This window comes from Sinocyclocheilus grahami, unplaced genomic scaffold, assembly GCF_001515645.1.
Source record: "Sinocyclocheilus grahami isolate Dianchi unplaced genomic scaffold, SAMN03320097.WGS_v1.1 scaffold156.1, whole genome shotgun sequence".
Lineage (NCBI taxonomy): Eukaryota > Metazoa > Chordata > Actinopteri > Cypriniformes > Cyprinidae > Sinocyclocheilus > Sinocyclocheilus grahami.
The window spans coordinates 399313-425415 of NW_015505335.1; the positions used below are offsets into that span (position 1 = coordinate 399313).

The 26103-nt window shown below is 35.4% G+C and overlaps 2 protein-coding genes across 2 annotated transcripts in view; one reads left to right on the forward strand and one right to left on the reverse strand.

Annotated features, from left to right (window-relative positions):
* Positions 1 to 5928, forward strand: part of LOC107592656 (tumor necrosis factor receptor superfamily member 19-like) — a 33680-nt gene extending 27752 nt beyond the window's left edge. The window contains exons 6-9 of the mRNA XM_016282192.1: positions 1153 to 1314; positions 3396 to 3518; positions 3725 to 3827; positions 5561 to 5928. Of these exons, the coding sequence (XP_016137678.1) occupies positions 1153 to 1314; positions 3396 to 3518; positions 3725 to 3827; positions 5561 to 5819 (647 nt within the window). The 3' untranslated portion in view covers positions 5820 to 5928. The remainder of the gene's footprint in view (positions 1 to 1152; positions 1315 to 3395; positions 3519 to 3724; positions 3828 to 5560) is intronic.
* Positions 5929 to 7774: 1846 nt separating this feature from the next.
* mipepa (mitochondrial intermediate peptidase a) lies at positions 7775 to 24686 on the reverse strand. Its single transcript, XM_016282207.1, has 17 exons — positions 24227 to 24686; positions 23962 to 24143; positions 22649 to 22712; positions 22382 to 22564; positions 22087 to 22243; positions 21843 to 21891; positions 21420 to 21480; positions 21194 to 21246; positions 20700 to 20853; positions 20505 to 20582; positions 19635 to 19839; positions 19415 to 19524; positions 19068 to 19142; positions 18441 to 18557; positions 13633 to 13754; positions 13043 to 13198; positions 7775 to 8176 (listed from the first exon to the last, which is right to left on the reverse strand). The coding sequence occupies exons 1-17, from the start codon at positions 24368 to 24370 to the stop codon at positions 8050 to 8052; spliced, it is 2037 nt and encodes a 678-aa protein (XP_016137693.1). The 5' UTR covers positions 24371 to 24686; the 3' UTR covers positions 7775 to 8049.
* Between the last annotated feature and the right edge of the window lie 1417 nt (positions 24687 to 26103).

Consider the following 26103-nt stretch of genomic DNA (forward strand, 5'->3'; position numbering starts at 1 on the left):
ATGGGCACATTTTATTTAACTTCTTTTGGACTGATGCATGCAACACCCGCTGAGTGGCATGAAACAACTTGAAAGATCAAAGACCATTTTTAATATAACTCCAACTGGATTCATCTGAAAGAAGGAAGTAATATACACCTAGGATGACTTGAGGGTGAGTAATTTATGGGCTAATTTTCATTTTTGGGTGAACTAACCCTTTAAGGCCCTTACATACTAACTGATAAGTTCTTCTACGTTCTTTGCTCAGAGGCAAACAGAAATTTGAATGAGTTGCCAACGGTTTGCTGTTTCTGATCTCTTTACGGTGTCTGATCTCGAGTTTTCTGGAAAGCTTGCGCTTAGGTGATAAAGAAAAATCTGCAAGCTGTTTCAATCCACCGAAACAAACTCTAAAAGAAGTCTCAAGAAACAAACTCTCTTTTCGGCCAGATTTGTTTAAAATTACCTCACACCCATTTGTTCTTGGATTGGGCCCTTTAGCCTTCTGGGCAGTGTTATTTTAGTATTATTTATATACTATAATAGTTTTTATTAATGTTTGAGTCAACTTTTATTTAAAAAATTTTCAGTTAAATTTTTAGCAATTTTGTTAAGTGCTTTCCTTTATTATTGCTATTTGTTTCAGTTTTAGTTTTTATATATTTCCAGTTATTTTAGTAAATTTAGTACTTCAATTTGAAAAGGCATCATTTTTAATTTTTGTAAAAAATTTAATCTAATATTTATAGTTTTATTTTATTTAATGAACAAAAATAGTTTGTTTTAGTTAACGATAATTGCCCTTTTTAATATTTTTTGATTTAGTCGTAATCATTTAGTTCAAACCATTTTTCTTCAATAAGAACTTTAGCAGAATGTCGACGCAGCTCTTTTTATACAATGAAAGTAAATTAGGGATGACCCTGTCATGCTCTTAAAAAAGCATTATAGTAGAACCTTAATAGGTGTTCACAACACTTTTATGGTGGCATTTTGTTCTTTTTTTTTTGGAGCTTGACAGGTCGTGGTCACTATTTGTTTTTGTATGTAAAAGCACATAACACACATTCTGTCTGAAATCTCCTTTTGTGTTGCACAGAAGGAAGATAATCTGCATGAGAGTGAGTAATGGAGTGACGTCACTTCCTGTCTCTGCTGTGTATCTGTCAGGTATGGGGCGAGTAGATTTTGTACCTGTCCAGCCTGCGGTGACCAGCCCCAGAGACATGGCTCTAGCTGCGGTCATCTGCAGTGCGCTGGCCACCGTCCTGCTCGCCCTCTTCATCCTGTGCATCATCTACTGTAAGAGACAACTGCTGGAGAAGAAACCAGGTGAGTCACGCCATCTGCTTTCTCCCGATTACTTATCAGTGCTTTAGTAAAAGCGACATGGTTTATGATTATAAATCTTATCGAATAATTGTATAAATGTATTATTTGTGCTATTAAATGATCTCTATTCGTGCTATTAAAGTATCTGTAATCACGCCTTACAAATATTTACAGTATCATGGTAACTATAATTTTGTAGTTAGTTACATACATGCCAAATGCCATCCATAATTACTACAATTCTTTGTATATCTGTAAAAATCATAATTCACGTGGGAGCTTCTTTAAACAGTGTAAGAAAGCATATGAGTCTTTCTATCATTTTGTTTATGCATTTATTTGATGGCAGTGGTACTGCTGTTTTTAATTATTTGTGTAAACTGGTTAGCATAGTCAATATTAAAATGTAATATTTTTTTACAATTTTCTCACAATTTTGCCATGTTGATACAAAAGTTGACACTGTAATGAATGATACCGACAGATCTGACTTAATTTCCGATGATAAAATTTGCCTACAGCAAATAAACAATATTTCTTGGTGGATAGTTTTGATTATTGGTATTAATAATTACACATTCAAACGTTTTGAGTTTGATGTTTTTTTGAAAGAAGTCGCTTATGCATCAAGGCTGCATTTATTTGATCAAAAATACGGTAAAAACACTAATATTGTGAAAATGCTACAATATATTTTTATATATTTAAAAAAAATGATTTTCTTTGAACAGAGCAGCGTTTATTTGAAATAGAAATATTTTGAAACAATGTAAAGGTTTTTATGGTCACTTATGATCAATTTAAAATATCCTCGCTGAATTAAAGTATCTTACTGACCTTAAACATTTGAACGGTAGTGTAATTCATATAATATATTTATATAAATAATTTAATAAACACTGTCGTCTTTTATTATGTTACTGTTGCTGCTATTATTTAAAAGCATGAGGTCATGCATTACAAGGATTTTTATGGAAGCCCTTTCCATCACTGAATAAAAAATAAAAAAAGGTAATTGCGACTTTTTATCTCACAATTCTGACTTTTTTTCACAGAATTGTGAAATATAAACTCACAATTGTGAGTTATAAAGTCAGAATTGCGAGATATAGTCAGAATTCTGACTTTTTTTCTCAAAATTGCGTGATATAAACACAATTACGAGCTATAGTAGCGAGATATAGTCACAATTGCGAGATAAAACCTCGCAATTCTGACTTTTTCGCAATTCTGACTTTTTTTCTCGCAATTCTGGCTTTTTTCATCAGATTTGTGAGCTATAAACTCGCAATTGCGAGTTAAAGTCCAATTTTGAGGGGGAAAAAAAGACTGATATGTTCTCAGAATTGCGAGTTTACATCTCAAAATTCTGACTTTATAACTCGCAATTGCGAGTTTATATCTCACAATTCTGACTTTTTTTCTCAGAATTGCGTGATATAAACTCGCAATTGCGAGTTAAAGTCCAATTTTGAGGGGGAAAAAAAGACTGATATGTTCTCAGAATTGCGAGTTTACATCTCAAAATTCTGACTTTATAACTCGCAATTGCGAGACATAAAGTCGCAATTCTGAGAAAAAAGTCAGAATTGCGAGATATAAACTCGCAATTGCGAGAAAGTCAGAATTGTGAGTTTATATCTCGCAGTTCTGACTTTATTTATCAGAATTGCGACTTTGTCTCGCAATTGCGAGTTTATATCACGCAATTCTGAGAAAAAAAGTCAGAATTGTGAGAAAAAAAGTTATAAACTCGCAATTGCGAAAAAAAGTCAGAACTGCGAGTTTTTATCTCGCAATTGTGACTTTATATCTCGCAATTCTGACTTTATAGCTCGCAATTGTGAGTTTATATCACGCAATTCTGAGAAAAAAAGAATCTCAGAATTATCTCAGAATTTAATGAGATGCAATTACCTCTTTTATTTTTTATTCAGTGGCAGAAACAGGCTTCCATAGATTTGACCATGATTTAGGGTGTAAAAAAGTAGTTTAATATTATATTTTAAACTTTGTCTAATAATACAATAATGAATCTTCATAACAGTCGTTTCCTGTTGTTTCGTGTGTCATTGTCTCAGTTTCCTTGAGGTCCCATGAGGGTCCTTATGTGGGGTCCGAGTTGTCTTGTTTGGATCGGAGAGCTCTGGAGTTTTCCCAGCGGCCTTGTCGTCACTGTCGTCACGGATCGGGACAGACCTGCGGTGAGTTTCACATTCACACACCTTTCAGAAGTCTTACTGTGTGTTGAGGATTTGTGCGTTCTCTCTGGAGCTCCTGGACGAGTCTAAACAGGTCAATTAGCCAGTAATTATGTCAGGTGATCATTGTATTAATCTCACACAGTTCTGGAGTGTCACAGGAAGGATGATTGTCATGGCATTAGATTCATGTGCGCTTTGTTTTCCAGGTCCTGTGCACCTGATCCCGTCTCTGTGCTGCGATGACACCTGGAGCCAGAGCCGCGGCCGAGAGACTCGTCCCTTTCACTCTCACAACGGTCTCAATGAAGGGTGGGTCCTTCAGCCAGACACATTCACATTCAAATGAAGTTAAAGGATCAGGTTTAGATCTTTAGTCAAATTATAATCATTGCTGTTAATAGTGTTCATCGTCTGTTTGATTGTGTCATTAACTGAATGTTACTGTACATTTCTGCTAGGGCTGCACAATTAATCGAATTTCTAATCGCGATTACAATTATGGATGCCACAATTACGTAATCGTTCAATGCGGCAATTAATCGTTCAAAGTCCACTTATGTTATTCTGCACACTTAAGATATGTTTTTTCTTTCTACATGTTATCTTAAGAGTTTTTCCATTGTTTTAGTTTTAGTATAACATTATAATACCATTCATATTTTAACTTTTTTTATCATTTAAAGAAGAAACCAATCTGATATATAGTTGACATTTGAGGCTTAATACTATAGAAAAGCACTAAAGGTTTTTCAGTTCGAGTGTTTTCAGCTTGTTTATTTTCATATAAAAATACGGCATGCAGTTGCATCAAACAGTGGTATAAACATCATTCAATGTAAATTGTGATAATCGTAATTAATAATCGCAATGACAATTTCAAGGGAATAATCGACAATTATGATTTTTGTCATAATCGTGCAGCCCTAATTTCTGCCATATGTACATCAATTTGACATAGTCAGCACTGACAAGCTACTACTTAATATATTGTAGAAACGTGATTTTCCGTAAAGCTGCTTTGCAACGATTTGTATCGTGGAAAGCGCAATACAAATAAACTTGAATTGAATTGAAAAAAATTCAGCAGATTCATTTACAATTGCTGACAAAATTAAATCGATTTTTAACATTACTGTTCAAAATATTGGTGAGTTTTTTTTTTTTTTTTTTAAATAAGTCACTTATGCTTACCAAAGATGTGCGTATTAAATCAAAAGTACAGTAAAAAGTAATATTGGGAATTATTACAGTTTAAATGATATATTAATGATGGTATTATTTCAATTAATTAATAAAATAAAATTCAGTAATATTGTGAATTATTACAGTTTAAATTATATTTCAATTAATGAATTCAATTCATATTCATCAATTAATAATATTTTTTAAGATGTAATTTATTCCTGTGATACAAAGCTGAATTTTCAGCATCATTACTCCAGTCTTCAGTGTCACATGATCCTTCAGAAATCATTCTAATATGCTGATTTGCTGCTCATGAAACATTTATGATTATTATCAATGTTAAAAACGGTTTAATATTTGTATGAAAACCTTGATAATTTTTTTTTTCAGGATTGTTTAATGAATAGAAAATTCAAAAGAACAGTTTATTTGAAATATAATTTTTTTTTACAATAAATGTCTTTACTGTCACTTTTGGGCTATTTAAATGTATCCCTGTTGAATAAAATTGTAATTAATTTCTTACTGACCACAAACTTTTGAACGGTAGCACACGTATTATTTTAGTTCCAGTTTATTAACAGAATTATTGGTGAAAATTACATTATTGTGTATTTTGCTGCTTTTTTAGAAAGTAACATGATAGTTGGCTTTTATGTAACATTTTCTCATTTTCCATAGACTGAGACCCTCTCTATTGTAAAGTATAAATGCTTTGCTTGTGATTGATTGATTTTATTCAGAGTGGTATCATTATTTTAAACAAGCAATCTGGGTATTGTGTAAATTGAGAAAATAAAAGGCCACATTCTTGTATCCCATCTGCATTTTTTTTTATTTTTGCATATTTTTGTCAGATTGGTAAATCCATCACTGGGAAGCAGCCAGGCAGATGTGGGATGTGCACATGATGCGCCTCTCGTTCAGACCGGCGCAATCTTAGACAGCCCCCAGTGCGGCTCAGAGTCCACACAGAGATGCTCCTCGTGTGATGAGGACGAGGACGAGGAACGAGCCCTGCAGAGCTCAGGCCTGACCCCAGCTGAGCCTGAGGATGAGGATGGGTCAAACACACGGCTCCTACAGCCACAGCTGTCTGCAACTGAAGGTGAGTGAAGCTACAGGTCAAACGCAACTAATCCCTCCAAAGTGACTCTCTGTGGATCAGTGCTGCAGTCCTCCTGGGAACGTCATGTAGAAGAGTTTAGAAGTTAAAATTATGATGGTTTTTTGGTCCGAATAAAATGCACTTGCTGGTCAATTTTTATATAATATTCTCATTCTGCAACAGAGAATGATGTTAAATGTAGTCGTGCGTCAAATCAATTTACTAACTTAATTAGCAGGACACAAAATGCATGCAAGTTATAAAACTGTACTTACAATGACATTTTGTGTGAAAAAATGGTCCATATTATTTGTCAATAGTGTACACTCTAAAAAAAAAATGCTGGGTTGTTTCAACCCAACTTTGGGTCAAATATGGACTAACCCAACTGTTGGGTTAAAAATGTTATGTAAAAATGTAACCCAACGGTTAGGTTAGTCCATGTTTGACCCAAAGTTGGGTTGAAACAACTGTAGCAATGTATTATAAATGATAACGTTTTTGGTACGATTTTTATTTATTTATTTTAAGAATTGAGATTCATAATTGTATTAATTTTTATTCTTAAAATAAATAAATAAAATGTAAGATTGATTTTATTCAGCAAGGATGCATTAAATTGATCAAATGTGACGGTAAAGGCATTTATAATGTTACAAAATATATGTTGTTCTTTTAAACGTTCTATTCATCACAGAATCTTTCAGAAAAATTGTATTGTATTGTTAATATTATATTATCAAAGTTTTCACAAAAACATTGAGCGGCGTAACTGTTTTTAACATTGATATAATAAATATAATAAATGTTTTTTGAGCACTGAATCAACATATTAAAATGATTTCTGAAGGATCATGTGACATTGAAGACTGGTGTAACGATGCTGAAAACCCGGCTTTTTACTGTATTTTGGATCAAATAAATGAAGCCTTGGTGAGCAGAAGAGAGTTCTATCAAAAAAAAAAAAAAACATTAAAAAATCTTACCAAACCCAAACTTAACTGTTCACATTAAACAAGATGAATAGCTAAATGTTGTAAAAGTATTGGTCACTGTCAGTTCATGATACTTAATACTAGTGCTGGGCGGTATGACCAAAAATTTATATAACGGTATTTTTCAAAATTATACCGGTTTCACGGTACATGACGGGATTATTTTTTTCATGCATGACCGGGTATTAACCATATTTTCTACTGATTGAGAGAGGAAATACTGCAGTATATTGACTTAGAACGCCCTATTTTACTGTCATGATGAGTGAATATTGTCAAAAAATACCACACTCAATAGTGACTAAACACGACCCCTTTTAATACATGTTAACCAGGAGTCACTCTCATTTATAATCGCAGCATCGTCTGATAAAATCAACATGCATCTACACTAAAGAGCGGCTATGCCAGGGCTGTCCAAACTCGGTCCTGGAGGGTTTAGCTCCAACTTGCCTAAACACACCTGCTGGTAAGCTTCTAGTATGCCTATAAGAGCTTGATTAGCTGGTTCAGGTGTGTTTAATTGGGGTTGGAGCTAAACTCTGCAGGACACCGCTGAATGAAAATGTCATGCACAAATTATCTAAACATGATACAGACTTTAATATACAAAGCACTGTATTTTTAGATATACACTAGGAGTAAATTAGCATCACTCTTTTTTTGAGGACAAAAAAAAATGTTTCATTACTTACAATATTAAACCGCTTTTATATCTCTCTCTCACACACACAATTTTTATAATTAATTATTAAATGAACACACATTTAAACATTCACAAACATTTCCCCTCCAAATTCAGTAAAAATATTACTTTTACTCAGCATTACAGTATATTTTTGGTAATATAGTTAAAAAAGAATTACAGGAATGATAATGTTGTACTAAATTATTAAACATTTTATTTAATAGTTCAATTTCATACTTAAATGATTAAATTTAGTAATTATTAGATGTAGTACCACCAATGTTGTGTCGTGTATCAGATTTATTCTGCATTTATCATTTTTATTTATTTTGGTCAAAAAGTAAACAAATAGAACACATACAGTTCTGATTTTTGTTCTTGACATGTTTTTTGGAGATTCACTAGTATATACATCCCACAATGCACTGCTGTGAGACCGCTCAGTTTTGGTTCATAAACGCAGTCTTTTCTCTACACATGAATACTGACTGTTCAGCCAGTTGTAAAGACTGATTACCGTGAGGAAGGTAAAGTTATACTGCTATGAAAAATCCCTCAGCCCTCTGAGTCCATGATGAAGGTTTCAAAGTCAGGGTCCAGATCAGACACAAGGGCGTTGACGAAGTCCTCGATGGAGGGTCTTTTCTGCAACATGCCTGGACATGAATCAAGAGGGGCAAATTCCAGTTACATACACTCTCTCAAGCTTTAGCAGGAGGATTTCCTCTGTTCATGATTTGTCTAGATACATGTTTTCAATATACTTTGCATTAAATAATGTTAACGTCAAAAAGCACTAAATCTGTTGTTAAAAGCGCTATATATATAAAGGTGACTTGACTTAAATCTAAGCAGCATTTACACTGGCAGAGATGCAGCATCTAAAAGGGCAGAGGTTTTATCTTCCCAGTGCTACATTTTAAAATGACAATATCGTCTTCCACAAGCTGACAGATATCTACTGCTGCCCAGCTCAGTGAACACAGTGCAGCTTAAATCAGTGTCGTCCTGCTAAATTGTGCACACTCGATTTACAATTCCTCTCTGCTGGCGCTTTGAAGTCTGCTCATTTCCCCTTATTTGAGTATTATAAAATTACACACACACATTATATATATATATATATATATAAAAAATACTCAAATAATGTATTAAAAAATTGTCTATATAAATAAAACACCCCCCAAAAGTCTTAATCTTATCAACCCCACTGAAAAATACCATATTTACACATTATATATAATATTTTTTTATGTTTAAAAAAGTTAATAATACATTTTAAAAAAGCAAAAATATAAGTAACATTTAATATGGAAAAAAAAAGCTATATATGATCAAAGGTCATATAACAAACAATCCCACTACTAAAGTTTGACCCTACCACTGAGGAATAATTCCTCTTTTTTTATGTGGGATCATGATTAAACGGTTGACAGGATCAAACATCTGCAAGGATGGATAGACTCGCCATATTCATCAGTGCAGGTGCATTGTGTGTGTTTTATTACGAATCAAAGGGACTTTCTAGTTCAAGAAGTCCTGAACAATCCAGCTGTGTGTGCTGCATGAGGAGGCTCTCTGTGATTGGTCAGAAGAGCTCCTGACTGGGATTGGAGGATGATGAAACTAAGGACACATCAAAGTGAGACCGGCTCATCTCTCTTCAATGAATCCCTGTTTAAACGCGGTTCTTTGGTTCCTGTGCCGCGCACCACACCTTGAGCTTGTGCAGTTACGTGGGCACACAGACATGGTGGAACATGACTCAGGTAGCGCTGGTTTGGGTTTCATGTGAAACGGGACAGGATTATCAAGAGGTCAAGCGAGGACTTGACATAAAACACTATACGAAGTCTTATGCAACCGAACTGAGTTCAATGTTTCCACAGCTGAGATTCAGTGGTCCTGGTCTCTATGAACACTGCTTCAACTCAGGTTGAGCAATGTTTAAAGACTAAGAAGATAATTACAGCCTCCCTCCCAGCAGATGATGAGATTTTCTGGTTACTCCACGGCTTTGACGTGCGCCTGCGTTTGTAACTATTTGAAACGTGTCACGAGTTGAAAGCAGTAAGCTCATGATCTACCTGAAGGCTGAAATGACTTCATCACTGACTGTAATTAAAACTGGAGGTCTCAAAGTTTTGTCAAAAAAAAAAAAAAGCTCAAATTTCAAGGATTATGCCACTGTGCATATGAATCATGTGGCGGCTTGAGATCTGTTCAACTATGAAAACTTTGAAAAAAGATTGTTCATGTAAATATAATAATATATCTACATGAACATTATTTATAGTATTTATAACAGTTTATATCACGCAATTCTGACTATTTTTTCTCCGAATTCTAGTATGCATCTCGCAATTTTATTTTATGAGGATATGAATTTCTATGGAAGCATATTTTTCCTAAAAAATATAAAAAAGTAATTGCAACTTTTTCATCTAGCTTTTTCTTGCAATTTCGAGTCTGTATCTCACAATTCTGAGCTTACAGAGTTTATAAAGCAATTCTGAGTTTTAGAGTTTATAAAGCAAGTTTTTTTCCTTCAGAATTGCAAGAGAATATGTCTGAACTGGAGAAGGGTCTGGCTGCAGCCTCGCACTTGCACTCTCCGACTTGCACTCTCAGACACTTGCGCTTCCGCTAGCGACGTCACTTGCAGGCTTTATTTTTTTATTTTGTTCTATTTTTTTATTACTTTTTGTTTGAATCTCTCAACATTTTACAACAGTAGCCAGGTGGTGAAGACAAGAAAAAAGAAACTAAATTACAATGTCACTTGCAATCGCCACTTGCACTCGACAAATCGTGCGTGTTGCCAATGGAGACAAGACGCTGTGTGGGTGATTAAACGATTAAAACTAATTTAGTACCATAACATACAGGGTCCTGCAAGAAAAAGACAAGACCCGCAAATCCGTGGCCACAGAACAGCAGAATATGAACGCAATGCACAAAGTCTCTCGTTAAGCATTTTCCTCCTGTAGAAAAACAAACACTTAACATGAGAATGCATGTCTGAGAGTGCAAGTGCGAGGCTGCAGCTAGACCCTCTTGCCGAACTGTGAGATAAGTCATAATTACTTTCTTAATTAGTTTATTCTATGGCAGAAAAAAGTTGAAAAATAAACATATTTCGTATATAATGTTCTGAAGCATGATTTGAGATGATCATATCTAACTGTTTGTACATTTACATAGCTAATTTGTACAATTTTACATTGCTAATGTAATGCTTATTTAATATATTAAATATAATAGTGGATAGTGATTTTTTTTGTATTTGTTTTTGGCAAACGTACTTGAAGAAATGTATAAACCTCCCATTGATTTACAGTAATAAAATGCTCAGCATTCAAAACCCCACAGCAATGACGTCATCATAAAATGTGCATATTGAATTGAGATTCATCTTGCTGTCTGTGCAAGATTTTTACATTACAAAACAATTTAGAAGTAATAGGCTACTTTCTGTCCTGTTTTGATCCCTTCGTTGAAATGCTCTGTTTGAATAGGCGACTCGGAAGTAAAGCCCACTGCTATGATTGGATAACAGTTGTGTATGTTTGACAGCCTACAGCCTTCACACTTCATAGATGGACGCTGCTGTGATTTAGGTTAAAAATGCATAAATACTCAGTACCTATATCAAACAATCTGCAATAAGCAGACAAAACACTAGTGACCACATAATAAAAACAGTTATTCACACTTGTGTGGTGTGACATTACTGTCAGATCCAATATAGTCTGTACAGCATCGTCTTTTAGTTTCAATCTTTCTGAAAATCCTGCGTCGGATTGTGATTTGTTTGAAAATGATCCGCGGTAAAATTAAGTTAACAAAGGACCAAGTTCTTATTGATACGATCTGGAACTTCATTAAAAATAAAATTCACTCTTTCCTAATGTTAGGATCAGAAGGAAGGCGATGCAAAGACTGTGTTTTTTCACAACTTGGCACTGCAGCGCTTCTTCTTGTCTTCGGAGCCATCTTTATCGTTTGGTTTCTGGGTAGACCTGCGTTTGCCTCTCTCGTTATTTACCCACTATTACGTCATAAAATGGCACATTCCACAACCTGTCATTTTGGCAGACTGGCTTCAATATAAGCCGTTTTTACACTGTACATTTTTTTTTTGACTTTTACGGTAAAATACCGGCAGCTGTGGTTGCCAGAACTTCACCGTAATAAATATGGTAGCAACATTTTAGGTTTTACAGACTTAACTTAAATTCACAACATATTTCATTAACTGATGTAATGTTAATAAACCAACATATTGAAGTGTTAATATCTGTTTTGAACCATTGTAATGCACTGATAACCACCAAAAACTGGTGGTGATGAGAAAGTCACATGATGAACCAAAGCTCATCACAAACAGCTTTTCTATACGAGCTGAGGAGGGTAATACTTATATATAGAAGGTGCACAGTGCCATTCACACAAACACTAAACCCCATCCTGGTGACGCACTTGATACTGAAATAATGCAATAAAAATTAATTTAACAACATTAGATGTAAGATTAAACCCTAACGTACACAACTGATAAGAAAAAACTAAGAAGAAACATGGTATTTCAACAAAAAAACATCAAATATTAAGTGTCATGCAGGGAATTCTGGGAGTGTCAATTTATAGTTTGTCACTGTAAATTATACAATGACTTTTTTTTCACTTTCAAAAACCGTATTTAACAGTATTTTACTGTAAAATTACATTAAATGTAATTACATGTATTCACCGAATATAGTATGGAAACTTACTGTTAACCAGTTAGCAGGTTTTTACTGTAGCATTTTTACAGTCTTTTACTGTTAAAATCGCAATTATTTTTTACAGTGTAGACTAATGAGAAAGTTGAGAGTTCTGAGACTTACAGGATGTTTTTATTGTACAATTACCTCTTATATGTCAAAAGATCAAGGGAATTTTGATTTCTCAGTTCATGACCCCTTTCATTTATAACTGCCTTTACACAATACTATGTCAACGTGTTGATTCTTGTGAGCAGCTGACTGAAAACAAGACACGTACTAAGCAGCATGGCAACGATTAAGCTCCTCTCAGGCATTTATGCATTTATGCACAACCATAACATAAATATTAACTTAGCTAAAACATTTTTTTTTTGCTGCCCTTCTACTACTGGTATTTTCAGGAAATGCTAATCCAGCATTTGTGATGTTATTTATAAGATCTGCCTTTCTTTGTGATACATTTTTGATGAATATGAATGTAATTTTTTCCTATTAAGGAATGTTTGAAACTAAGGTGAACCTGACCCTCCTGTGATCCTCTATCTAAAACTCATGCATGTCACCATCTGTGTGCTACAGTGCTAAAACATATGCCAGCCCAGGTGCTCGAGTCAGCTATTGTTCTTTCAGTCTGTCCTTCAGCACTAAAATAGAGGTCCCTGGGAAAGCTGAGGGCCATGAAAGACGCCTCTGTGCCGCCCATGGCTGGAGAACACAGGGCTTCAGTCAGCATGGCCGTCAGTCCGTCACTTTCCTCTCTCTGCTATGCCATCTAATACAGCCTGGACTTTTCAGCACCAGAGGCCTGGGATCCGGCCAGCTCAGAGCCCGGCAGATAAAAACAGCCCAGGCTACAGACTCTCTCTAGGGTGGCTCTTGTTCCACTGCGGTCCGGCACAGAGGAGGGGGCACGGGGTGCACTAAGGAGAACCCCTCTGAACCAGAAAGTTAACAGTGAAAAATACAAGTAGCTAAGGAATCAGAAAATATGGAAGTGAACACACTAATGTAGAAATTTCAGTTGCAGTTTTAATTATGTTCAATAACTGCATTAACAGCTAATATTAACATTTTTTTTCAATCCCAGTGCTGGGAAATTTGTCATCCAGAGAGCATCTTTTCTTACCCATTCATTTCCAATGCGGTCATTTTTTAACAGTAAAAGTGTCATTATTATTCAGGACCATTTAACCATTTCAAATCATGTCCATTATTTGTTTTCTTCTTGTGTTCAGATAGCAAGTGCCAAAACTTTTACCAAGTTTCATACCATTGACTGAACAACACCAGAGGGTTAAGAGTGTTCAAACTTTAGGGGGAAAAAAACAATGTAGTAGCATTACAACTAATGCATGTGTCTTTCACAAACCTGTTGAGGGGGTCTTTATAGAAACACTGCTTCCACACCATGGAGGCCACCGCCCGTGACATCAGGTATGAGTAGTACTTCGCCCCATAGCCGACAAGATGACTGAACCTCAGCTGCCAGGCCTGCAGAGACAGGTGCAGGTGAACTAATCACAAGCTGCCGTAGGAATATTCCTATAACATCTCTGTAAACCCTTGCCAAGTTATTTCCTAACCTGGAAACATGCTGATGCTAACATTTAATTTCTCAGCTGCAACTGTGACCCAACTAAATGGAAGAGTCAAGTTATTGCCACACAATGCCTTCAGGCCCATATTCATCACTAAATATTTACATTCCCAGAGCACAAATGGTGCAAAGCCTATTCCCATGGCTACTTTACTCTGAGCTAAATGAAAGAGACTGATAATGTTTTGGGTGGGTGCAAGTTGGGGGAAATATTTTGCTATTAAAACACAGGCTAGACTTGTGTCGAAAGAGCTCAGTAGTTCAAACGCATCACTGAGGGATGAAGACGTGCTTAGACACCCGCTGTTACCATTATCCCTGCAGGAAATGAACAGAGCACACTACGCTTGATATGACAGTAAATAGGGGCAACAAACCTGTTGGTATATGATAATATCAGTTTATAGCTACAGCTAATCTAACTGGGTGTCTGGGTTCATAAAGTCAGCAAGTAAGATGGTCTGGTTTTTATTGAACGAAGAAAGACATTCTGCATCACTGTCATTACATGTGTGGTGGAGCCATTGAATGTTAAGTGGATGCCATTCGAATCTCTTTCTGTTCTGTGGCTCTCACATGCTGTCTTGACACAGCCCTGACGCTCATGCAGGATACACATACCTGAATTTGACTAAATTTAAGGCAATCTAAAACCCCCACCACCTAAAATCAAGTGACTGTCTACTGTATCTGACAAATAAAAATAAAAAGTGAGTATAAACATTTAGGCCTACATTTTCATACCAATGTTATTTTAATACAAAACAAACTAAAACCCTCCCCCCAAAAAGCAAAACACAAACAAACCTAAAACAAACAACTGACATCCAAGTGAAAACACAACAACATTTCAAACAGGAAACAAACCAAGAAACAAAACAACAAAAGAAAGAAACAAAGGAAAAAAAACAAAAAGCAAACAAAATAAACCAAGAAGCAAACAAAACAAACCAATCGAAGAAACAAAAACAGCACACCAAGAAACAAAGAAAACAAGACGCAAACAAACCAAACCAAGAAAACAAAAAAGCAAAACCCAAAGTAACAAATCAAACCAAATTAAGAAAAAAACAAACCAACCAAGTAACAAACCAAACCAAACAAAGTAAACAATACAAATAAACCAACAAAAACAAACAATACAATAAACAAACAATGCAAGAAAAAAAAAACAATCGAGGAAACAAAACCGCACACCAAGAAACAAACAAAACAGCGTCACAGCAGCGGCTCCAAAGCTACATATTTCTTTACAAAGACAACTATAATTTAGTTTTTAGAAGTTGGTCAGTTATAAACTTGGAAAGTCTTTAAAGTTTGTTAACACGGGGCTTCGCATGTACAGTATATGGTAAACAACAAAAACAGCTCCGATCATGTCGTTTCAGTCATACTTTGATACAGAATGTGCTGTTTGCAAGTTTTTTTGTTTTTTTTTAAATGGGTAAATCTTTTATACATATTTTTGATTCTTCATTTTCTTGTCTGTCATACTCCAATTCTTTTTAAAACACACTAGACATGCTTATTATGTGCATTTTTTAGCACTTTTTTGTGTGAAATCATATATATTTTGTCAATCAAAAGTGTGCTGTCACTTTAAATGAGCGTGAGCGGCGCAGCAAAAACTATTTTAGAAACAAACAAACACACAAACAAACCAAGTTACAAAACCAACAAACCACAAAAAAAAACAAAAAAACAATATACAAGACAAACAAAACAAAGCTCAATGAGTCGGCTATATACAATAGAGGGCATCTGCTCTTATCACAGGGCCTGGGGCAACATTCTGTTCACTCTTCCATACCAAGTGCAAGTGACCTGACTTTAGGTTTTTTTACAGTTCGCTAAATACACAATTTACATTATAATTTTGCAACCACCTGAAGACGTGTTATATAACTGTACTTTTGTAGTAGGTGCATTATAAATGCATTGCTATCATGCTACAGGATATTAAGGACTCCGCAAAGACATCTGGCTCTAATGATTACTAAGGGACATGCTGGACTGACTGAAGTCTGTTCTGATGCAGAATGTGTGTGTTAAGTGTTCCTCTGCAAAGTTGTTGAAGAGAGCCAGGGTTGTGTAAACAGCACTATGAGAGACACATTATGGTTGGAGAAGGTGAAACTGCTGTATAATACAGAGTTAAGCCTGCCCCAGAGTATCAGTAAGACATATCCCATATGGCCCCTAATGACTTCAGTAAGCTCAAATGCACTCCTGCAGTAATGAAACATCTGAAAGCTAAACATTAGCAAAGCAGAACAGCTACTTGACTATCAACACCCGCCTAAAATCTGTATTCCGTTATGGAAATATTTTCACTGCAGATGGGTCCTGTCAGGCTGCTGGCCATCAGATAATTTCAAATGTACATTTATAAGAATTTCACATTCACAGAACTTTAGATAAGGGCCTTGAACTAACAAAAAAGACCAAATCTAACTTGGTATAACCATGCTTTTTGGACTTGCTCTTTGCATCCCGTGATGCATCTCAGCAGCCAGAGGAATGCAACTCTGTGTGTGAATGTTCCCAAATATTAGCAACAGGACAAGAACTTCCATCTGGTCCATGTTTTTAACAGCTGACATTATCTTCCAGAACACTATTAATGCCCTAGTATCAGTCGAATCAACGTCAACAAAAGTCAAACAACTGTAAATACAGCTCTCTCTGTGAATCATAATCCGTCATTGGCCGCAATCTTTTATTAGTGGTCTGGCATCACTATTATCACTCATATTAGTATCAAACTCTTGTGCCATTTGTGCAAGACATAAAACGATACCTCAAATTGCTTGGCTTGCTGTTGAGGATCATCCAGGTAACAACACAGTATTAAGAATCAAGCAGAAGTAAACTTTTGAACGGGGTCATTTTTCTAAATTCAACTATTATTTTCTCTTGTGGACTATATGTAAACGTCTTTTATGTGAAACATCTTATTCAGGTCAGTACTAAATAAAAAATACCATGCATTTTGTACGATCCCTTCAAATAATGAACATTTTGCAGATACTGTAAAGTGTATATAACATTTGGATCACAATTGCACATCAAAAAATCCTGGGGAAAAAAAATATTAAGAAGCACTGTAGTCAACATTAACAAAAATAAGAAAATATTTCTTGAGCACCAAATCAGTATATCAGAATGATTTCTGAAGGATAATGTGACACTGAAGACTGGAGTAATGATGCTGAAAATTCAGCTTTGCAATTACATTTCAAAATATATTAAAATAGAAAACAGTTATTTTAAATTGCAAAATGATTTCACAATATTACAGTTTTACAGATTTTTTTTATGAAATAAATACAACCTTGGTGAGCATAAGCATAAAAAAAATACTGACCCCAAACTTATGAAGGTTAGTGTACATTGGAAGGAGGGACCAATAAAAATGTTCCCATGTGCGTCATTGAAAAACTGTCTGGTTTTATATCTTTACTGCAACAAAATGATGTGTCAAAAGAGCTGTCATTCTTCAATAGAGTGACATGCGGAGGGTTTTACAGCCATATGTGGACTGAGGAAAGCTTTCAGTTGTTCTTTAGTAGTCACTAAAACATGCATCCTACAGGAACGAAAGACGCACGCATACTATTAGCTGCGTTCCCGTGAGAGGCAGTAATAATGGATAAAAAGGGGGGAGCTGGGTGATTTAGAGGATGGTAAAGACATTATGGCTGAAGCAATTAAAGAGAGAGGGGAATATTTAGAGTTGGGGGAGGCCTGATTCCCAGTGGCTCCACATAATTACAGGCCAGGATGAACGGTTTATGAAGGCCATTCTGAAATAAAATGTGTTTTAGATCGTTCCAGCTCTCAGGCGGCCATCTCGACAGTGCTGAGAAAAGCACTCTGAAAGAAGAGTTTCAAATCTTTCCCCCAGGGAGTGCTTCTTCAAATTATATCTCTGCTTTGTTATTGCAGAAAAGGCCCCCGAAAAGGGCCGGAGAGCGGAAAAAAGCATTTTAATCCTTTAACCGTGCAGTGTCTGTGAAAGATGTAGAAAACCACACGGCGGGAAAGGGGCCAAAACTAAACTACCTTGGTGTGTTGATGTGTTTTTGTACTTCAGTAGCGGGAGTATAAAATGTTATTAAGGATTAGTCAAGGAACGACTCCCAAACATTCATTAACTTCAATAACGGCAATGGATCACTTCATTTCAGGGCAACAGACCACCTACATACAGTATGGGGAGATGTGCTTTTTATGAAACACTGATTTCTAGGAAGCATTTAATAACTAACAAATAATTCTAAGTAGGGATGCACGATATATCGGCCACCATATCGGTATCGGCCCATATCGGCTCATTTTTTCTGTTATCGGTATCGGCCTGATAAGAAAATTTGGCCGATATCTTAAAGCCGATAAATAATGCATCAGCAACTTCAGATGCGCGCTGTTCGTTTGCAGCCTTTTGTGCAATTGTACATTGTAATATTGTGTTGTATCCTTAAGACCATATATAATGTCTAAGCAAAGATTTCCTATACCGATTTTGAAAATTCAAAAAATTGGCAGAAAAAATTTTGATTTAAATGAAACACACGTACTGTATTGGTGACATATGGCAGGCCATAATACTTCTTCTGCATGTCTATCATGATATCTGTAGTTGATCGATTTTGTGGTTTTCCATGATAAACTTGATCCATGATCGCATAGAAAACCTGAAGAGAACCATTTACATATTAGATAAACCATTTCTGAATATGTTACATTATATATTGTTCAATATTAGCTTTTTTATTTTGGGAAGCAGAAAATATTAGAGCATATATTTTCCAAATCGATTCTTCCTAACAGTGTCTATATATGTTAGGTTTTAAAAGTACAGAAATATAACTTAAATGGTTTAAAATTCATTCATTAAAATGTTTTCATGCCTGATTTTACAATCAACACTGGATCTTCACTGTGAAATTAAATAATAATTTAAAAAAAATTATAATATTGGTCATCACATCAGTTATGGGCCCTAGTTATAAAGTAATTATCAATACCAGCTAATACTTTTGTAGCAGTGCATACTTGCAGTATGGCCCTGCAAATCAATTTTAAAAAGAATAATTCTCTCTCCTTTGAATCTTATGGTAATTTATGTTGTCTTTTATACTCCAAAATTGTGATTTTGATTTGATTGTGATTTTTTCTCAGTGTTGAATGAGAACATCTGGTACCTGAAGTTGAGTGTCAGCTGCACCACAGACCTTCTTGGACTCACAAAGACGGGCCACCATGCTTTGCGGCAAAGGCTGTGAGAAATGATACAGAATCAAACTATAAATACACATCACATTTTTATTTATATGAACCGTTCACCCAAAAATGAACACAAAGTTACTTCAGAAGACTTAGGGATAAAATGTATGAATCATATTCATACATTCTGAAACTTTTGAAGCATCAGTCCCAATTTGTTGTAGTTGAAAAAAGTGACTTGCATTGAATCAAAATGAGTTTTGAAATAATGATCATACTGATCATCATGACCAACATGAACACTGCAGTGCAGCGTAGAGTGTACCTGTCCAGTCTGATAGTGGCGAGCGAACTGACTGATCACACGATAGTCTGTGGCAAAATATTCCATTAGAATAGAAGGTACCTCTGCAAAATCAGTGACACACCGTGTTCCTAAAGAGAGAAACAATATCACTGCGATTACGCTGCTACAGGTACATTTCAAAGCTGAAGACCACACATCTGAACAAACTGAGCTCATTCTTGTAGTAATCATATCATACCCGTCACATGCTGGTAGCGGGTGCGTCCCAGCATGGAGTGCATGGCATGGCCCATCTCATGGAAGAGATTTTCCATCATGCCCGGGCTGAGCAATGTGGGAGCAGACTGTGTAGGGTGAGGCAGGTTCAGCATCAGGACAACTATCGGCAGCTGATACTGCCCATCTTCTAGCTGCCTCCCGCCACGAATAGTGAAGTGGCAGTCCTGAGTGGCACACAAAAGAAACTGGGTTGATCAAAACTGACTGACTGCAATAAAAAATGTAATTCCTGAATAAATCAAGTGTTTTTGAACAAATCGCTCGAGTGAATTATTCAATGACTCCCACATAATGACAGTATTTTTTCATTAATGAATCAATGTTTTTGAACAAATGAAGTAAATGATTCAATGACTCTCTCACAAAGTTAATACTTTCCGTAATCTTTCCATAACTAATCAGTGTTTTTAAATAAATAGTTTGAGTGAATTATTCAAAGTCTTCCTCATACAAGACAGCAATCTTTCCTTAATGAATCAATGTTTTTGAATGAATTGAGTAAATGATTCAATGACTCACACATATAGATAATAACTTGTTTCTTTCCTTAATGAACCAGTGTTTTTGAATTTCTTGCTTGAGTGAATGATTCAATGACTTACCCATTAAGTAATTTTTTCCAGAATGAATCAATGTTTTTGAATGAATTCGTTGAGTGAATGATTCAGTGACTCATAAAAATAGTAACTTGTCTCTTTCCTTAATAAATCAATGTTTTTGAATGAACTGGTTGAGTGAATGACTGTATAATGTTGCATAACAAGTACTAATTTGAGATGGACAAACCAATTGCACTAGAAGTAGATGGGCTATCGGAGTCCTTCTTTACCTGGTGAGGTTTGTCTGGTCTGTAGAAGAAGTCACAGTAGATGTATCCCAGCAGTCCCTCTGTTTCATGCACCACAGCCTGAAGGAGCAATGCAAAATGGCAAGTGACATTAGAAATGAAGTTGCCTTGACCCGAAGATGAGCTCTTATTTTAGCCCACTGGGTTTGATATTCAAGTACAAAAGTGTGATCTCACCAACTTGCGCACATCTTCGCTCCAAACCTCCCCCACACTGGGCTGCTCAGCCAGCAGTGATACACCATACAGCTGCGTGAAAAGACCATTCAGACCTTCCATACACGCTCCCAGCGAGAAGTACGGACTGTACAGGCTTGGCTCTATGTTGAATCTGCAGAGATAAAACACAACAAGTTATTAAACCCTTAACGTCAATACACACATTTTCCTCACCGAGAACACCGACTACAAAAGAGAAATTACAAGAATGTGAAAATAAATGTAGAAATCATGTAGCACAAAGCTTTAAATAATTAAAGTTTAAAGTAACCCTTTTGTATTTGAATACATATTCAATTGTAATTTAATCCTATGATGTCAAGGCTGATTTTTTTTTTCAGCAGCTGCTTAATATTTATATGGAAACCTTGATACATTTTCTTTAGGGTTCTTTGATTAATAGAAAGTTCAAGTATAGTTCATCGGTCTCATGCTTTTCTCAGATCTCTTACCTTTCTGCACGTATCACACCACTGAAGTACGGATGGTCCCATGGCATTAGCTCCTACAGAGGAAGATTTAATCCTGGTTTAATTCTTCTGTAGAGCAATGGACTATTTCTCACTTAAATGTGCAGGTTATTAGTAAGTTTGCAAAATTGTCTATTTCTAACATTCTACATGCTGAAATCAGATGATATGAAAATCCAAATATCGCAGATAAATGAGCAGTGCTTACAGGATTTCTGGGGTTGAGTTTTGTCTTCATTTCCCTCATCATTCCAAAATCCCTTTCAGTCCTAAAGTTGACAGAAATTTCAGTTCACATATTACATAACAAGTATAAACATTGCAGTTTATATTATAAAAATATGTACACTATACAAAAGTTATATATGCATGTTTTTTTATATATACATATAATTATCAATCCAAGCAACCAACACAATACAGTGTTTAGACTTTATTATTGCCACACTGTTATCCATAAATAACATAGTTGACAGTGACACCTAGTGGCATCTGCTAGAATAAGATTCTTTCAGGAGAGAAATGTTACACTTTCTTAAAAAAACATTATAACTTTTGCACATAATATATTCATTATTATGTACCAGTAGCTTAAAGCAATTGAGAAAATATTGAAGAGAGAAAACTCAACCTGTCTGAGAGCTTGTCTGTGATCTGCTGTAAAAAACTCATAACTGCCTCTGTGGAGAAACAGACCTATACTGTAATATAATGTACATAAAACATATGTTATTTATACAATATTAACTAACTGTTATTCTTGCCGTTCTGTTTGTCGAGAAACAACACATTTCAAGTTTAAAGGTAGAAAATGAAAATGAGTAAACTTAAAATAAAAAAAGAAAGAGAGACTATTTCAGAAGAATAAAGACTACCTGGGCTTTTGGCCATGGTTCCTTTTAATGCTCTATGTGCATAAGATTCATAACCAACCAAGCGAGCCAGTTTATCTCTACAGGACAGCAGTTCCTCAAGTATGTGCATCACATTTTCATTTGGGTAGAGGAAAACTTTATATGCAACTTCCCTGACCTGAAAAATATGTGCACAGACCAAAAACACCAGTTAGTCCACAACAAAGCAACCTGAAAATTGACATCAACCTAATTTCAATCAATCTTTATGCAACGTCATTGAAAAAGTGTCTACTAATTAAGGAAAGGGATCTACCAGATCATCAGGCGCATCTGCATTCAGGCCTCCGATCTGAATGTAATTCCCGTCTTTAGTGAAGTGCTGGTGAATGTGTTCAGGAAGAGCTCTCTTCTCTATTCTGTTGGGCATGTGGCAGCTCATGAGAAACTGATTGCTCAGATCCAGCAGCTTCACATTCAAGTTCACAGCCTCTTTCCTCTGTGAAAAAGAAATCTGTGAGATGCATAGCGGTGTCTTACACTGAGATCACTCGGAATGTATAATTAATACAACAGTTCAGACCTTTTTTTTATCCAGATGGATTCCACTTATCTCGAAGTCAAACATAAATAGTTCAACCACTCTTCTGCATGAATAAAACATTATAGTGTGTTAATATTAAAACATTCTTTTTTTTTTTTTTTTTACAAAGAAAACATTTAAATAAGATGCAACTTTTAAGCTTCATATACTATGCCTGTGGTTAGACCTTATATAAACGCAATAAAGACATAAATGGCATGGAATGGCATAATGCACAACATCTGCATCATTATCATGGCTAATTTATCCACCTTATTTTTCAACTCGGAAGTAAGCTGTTTTCTGTGAATATGCAAGACTTTGCTTCATTAAAGGGATAGTTCACCCAAAAATGAAAATGTGATGTTTATCTGCTTACCCCCAGGGCATCCAAGATGTAGGTGAATTTGTTTCTTCAGTAGAACACATTTGATGATTTGTAACTCCATCTGTTGCAGTCTATCAGTCTTATAATGCATGGCAATGGTAACTAAATCTATGAGAGTAAAAAAAACATGCACAGACAAATCCAAACTAAACCCTGCGGCTCGTGACGACACATTGATGTCCTAAGACACGAAACGATCGGTTTGTCATTTAGTCAGTCTTCACGGTCACATGATCATTCTGAAATCCTTCTAATTTGATGATTTAGTGATCAAGAAACATTTCTTATTATCATCATCAATGTTGAAATGTAATGTGCTACCATTCAAATGTTTAAAAATAATAATAAATTATTGTTTTTATTCAGCAAGGATGCATTCAGTTGATTGACAGTAGAGCCATTTATAATGTCACAGGTCAATTCTATTTCAAATAAATGCTTTTCATTTTTTAACTGGAACATTCATCAAAGAATGCTGAAAAAAAAATATGTATCAGTTTCCATAAAAAGATTACGCAGCACATCTTTATCTAATTCATCTTAGCCATTACGGAAATAAATATTTTAAAGTATATTAAAATAGAAAAGTTATTTTAAACTGTAATAATTATTCACAATATTACTGTCTTTATTGTATTTTTGATCATATAAATGCAGATTCGGTGAGCATAAGAGCCTTCTTTGAAAATAAACAAATAAATAATAATAATAATAATAATAATAAATAAACACACACACACACACACACACACATATATATGTGTGTGTGTGTGTGTCTAAATCTATCTATCTATCTATCTATCTATCTATATCCTTCCATTTGTCACAGCTTTGAATTTCAAATGAGAAGAGCAGCCTTCTAAAGCTCTTGCTTTTCATCCCCTACTATTAATAAGTAAATAAATGTGAATCAGTCATGTTTAACATGTTTACCATGTCTGCCACTCTGCACAGGCTGTCTGACAGCTTGTCAAATATCTCCACGGTCTGGACTCCTGGAGGGCAGTGGCAGGCTTTCTGCACCAGCTGCTGTGTCTCCTGCAGGGCTCTGTCCTGGACCACCTCAAAGCCCCCCACAGAGCTGAGCTCTGGGACACCAAACAACCCCTGACAAATACACACCGTTTCTATTTTACTCGAATAAAGGACACTCAGCAGTTACAGTTAGACAGACCCAGACAGGTACGTACCACATTGTGGTGGAAGAGGTCTAGTCTCCTGTGGACTCTGGCATTGAAGGCAGCTGCTACAGGTGACCAGGTGGTGACTGTCCTGCAGACGCGCGCTGCTGTCGCCTGTCTGAGCAAACACACCAGCGGTCTGTACACTGACATTACTGCACGGAACTCCACATTCACAGTCAACAAAACCGACCACTGAACTACCTAGACTAAACAACTCCAACAAACGGAGCAGCACTGCAGTATAACGCAACTCCACGGGGTTTTAAGAAAAGAGGAACGACATGCGCCTTCAATGACAGTGAGCGCACAGATTTTACAGCAGCACTTTCGACACGGAACTAAATTCGTGAGAATTTCTAAAATCATATTTCACTCTTTAGGAAAGCTAAAATGTGTATAATTAAACTAATGCAGTTTTAAATTGTTCACAAGATGTTCAAAGATGTTACGGTGAGTTTAAACCACCTCTGGTTTAAATCGAAAGTGGATATAAGCGAATCAACTTGGTATTTCAAAATAAAGGTTCAACTATTATCTGAACAATAATCTCGACGACGACGACGACTATTAATAATAATAAATAATAAACAATCTGTCTGTTAAACATTTGCACTTGTTCTCTGTATATACTACTACTACTACTAATACTAATATAGCACTAAACAGTCTGTTTTATCAACTTAAACATTTAAATTTTTCATCCCATACATTTTTATAAATGACTTATCAACAGTTCTCTGTATATTAATAGTATTATACATTTCCTATTATTCATATTATTAATAATTTAATTAATAATTTCACATAACTTTAACATCAACTTAACACATGTTTTTAAATAATAATAATAATATATACTTAATAATTATTTGAGTTAATGGCAGTCACATAATTGACATTTATTCTAATTTATTCAATATTTTTCTAAATTAATATTGTCAGCTGGTTTTATCAAGATAAGAGAATAATTTGGATATGTTGGTAAATGGAATTTACTGTTTTTTTTTTTTACATCTATCTATTTTATCTGTCTGTCTGTCTGTCTGTCTATCTATCTATCTATCTCTGTCTGTCTGTCTATCTGTCTATCTATCTATCTATCTCTGTCTGTCTGTCTATCTGTCTATCTATCTATCTATCTCTGTCTGTCTGTCTATCTGTCTATCTATCTATCTATCTCTGTCTGTCTGTCTATCTGTCTATCTATCTATCTATCTCTGTCTGTCTGTCTATCTGTCTATCTATCTATCTATCTCTGTCTGTCTGTCTATCTGTCTATCTATCTATCTATCTCTGTCTGTCTGTCTATCTGTCTATCTATCTATCTATCTCTGTCTGTCTGTCTATCTGTCTATCTATCTATCTATCTCTGTCTGTCTGTCTATCTGTCTATCTATCTATCTATCTCTGTCTGTCTGTCTATCTGTCTATCTATCTATCTATCTCTGTCTGTCTGTCTATCTGTCTATCTATCTATCTATCTCTGTCTGTCTGTCTATCTGTCTATCTATCTATCTATCTCTGTCTGTCTGTCTATCTGTCTATCTATCTATCTATCTATATGCCTGTCTGTCTGTCTGTCTATCTATCTATCTATCTATATGCCTGTCTGTCTGTCTGTCTATTTATCAATCTATCTATTTGTCTGTCTATCTATCTATCTATCTATCTATCTATCTATCTATCTATCTATCTATCTATCTATCTATCTATCTATCTATCTGTCTGTCTATCTATCTACCGATCTCTGTCTGTCTGTCTGTCTATTTATCGATCTATCTGTCTATCTGTCAATCTATATATCTATCTGTCTGTCTGTCTTTCTGTCTGTCTGTCTATCTGTCTATCTATCTGTATATCTGTCTGTCTGTCTGTCTGTCTGT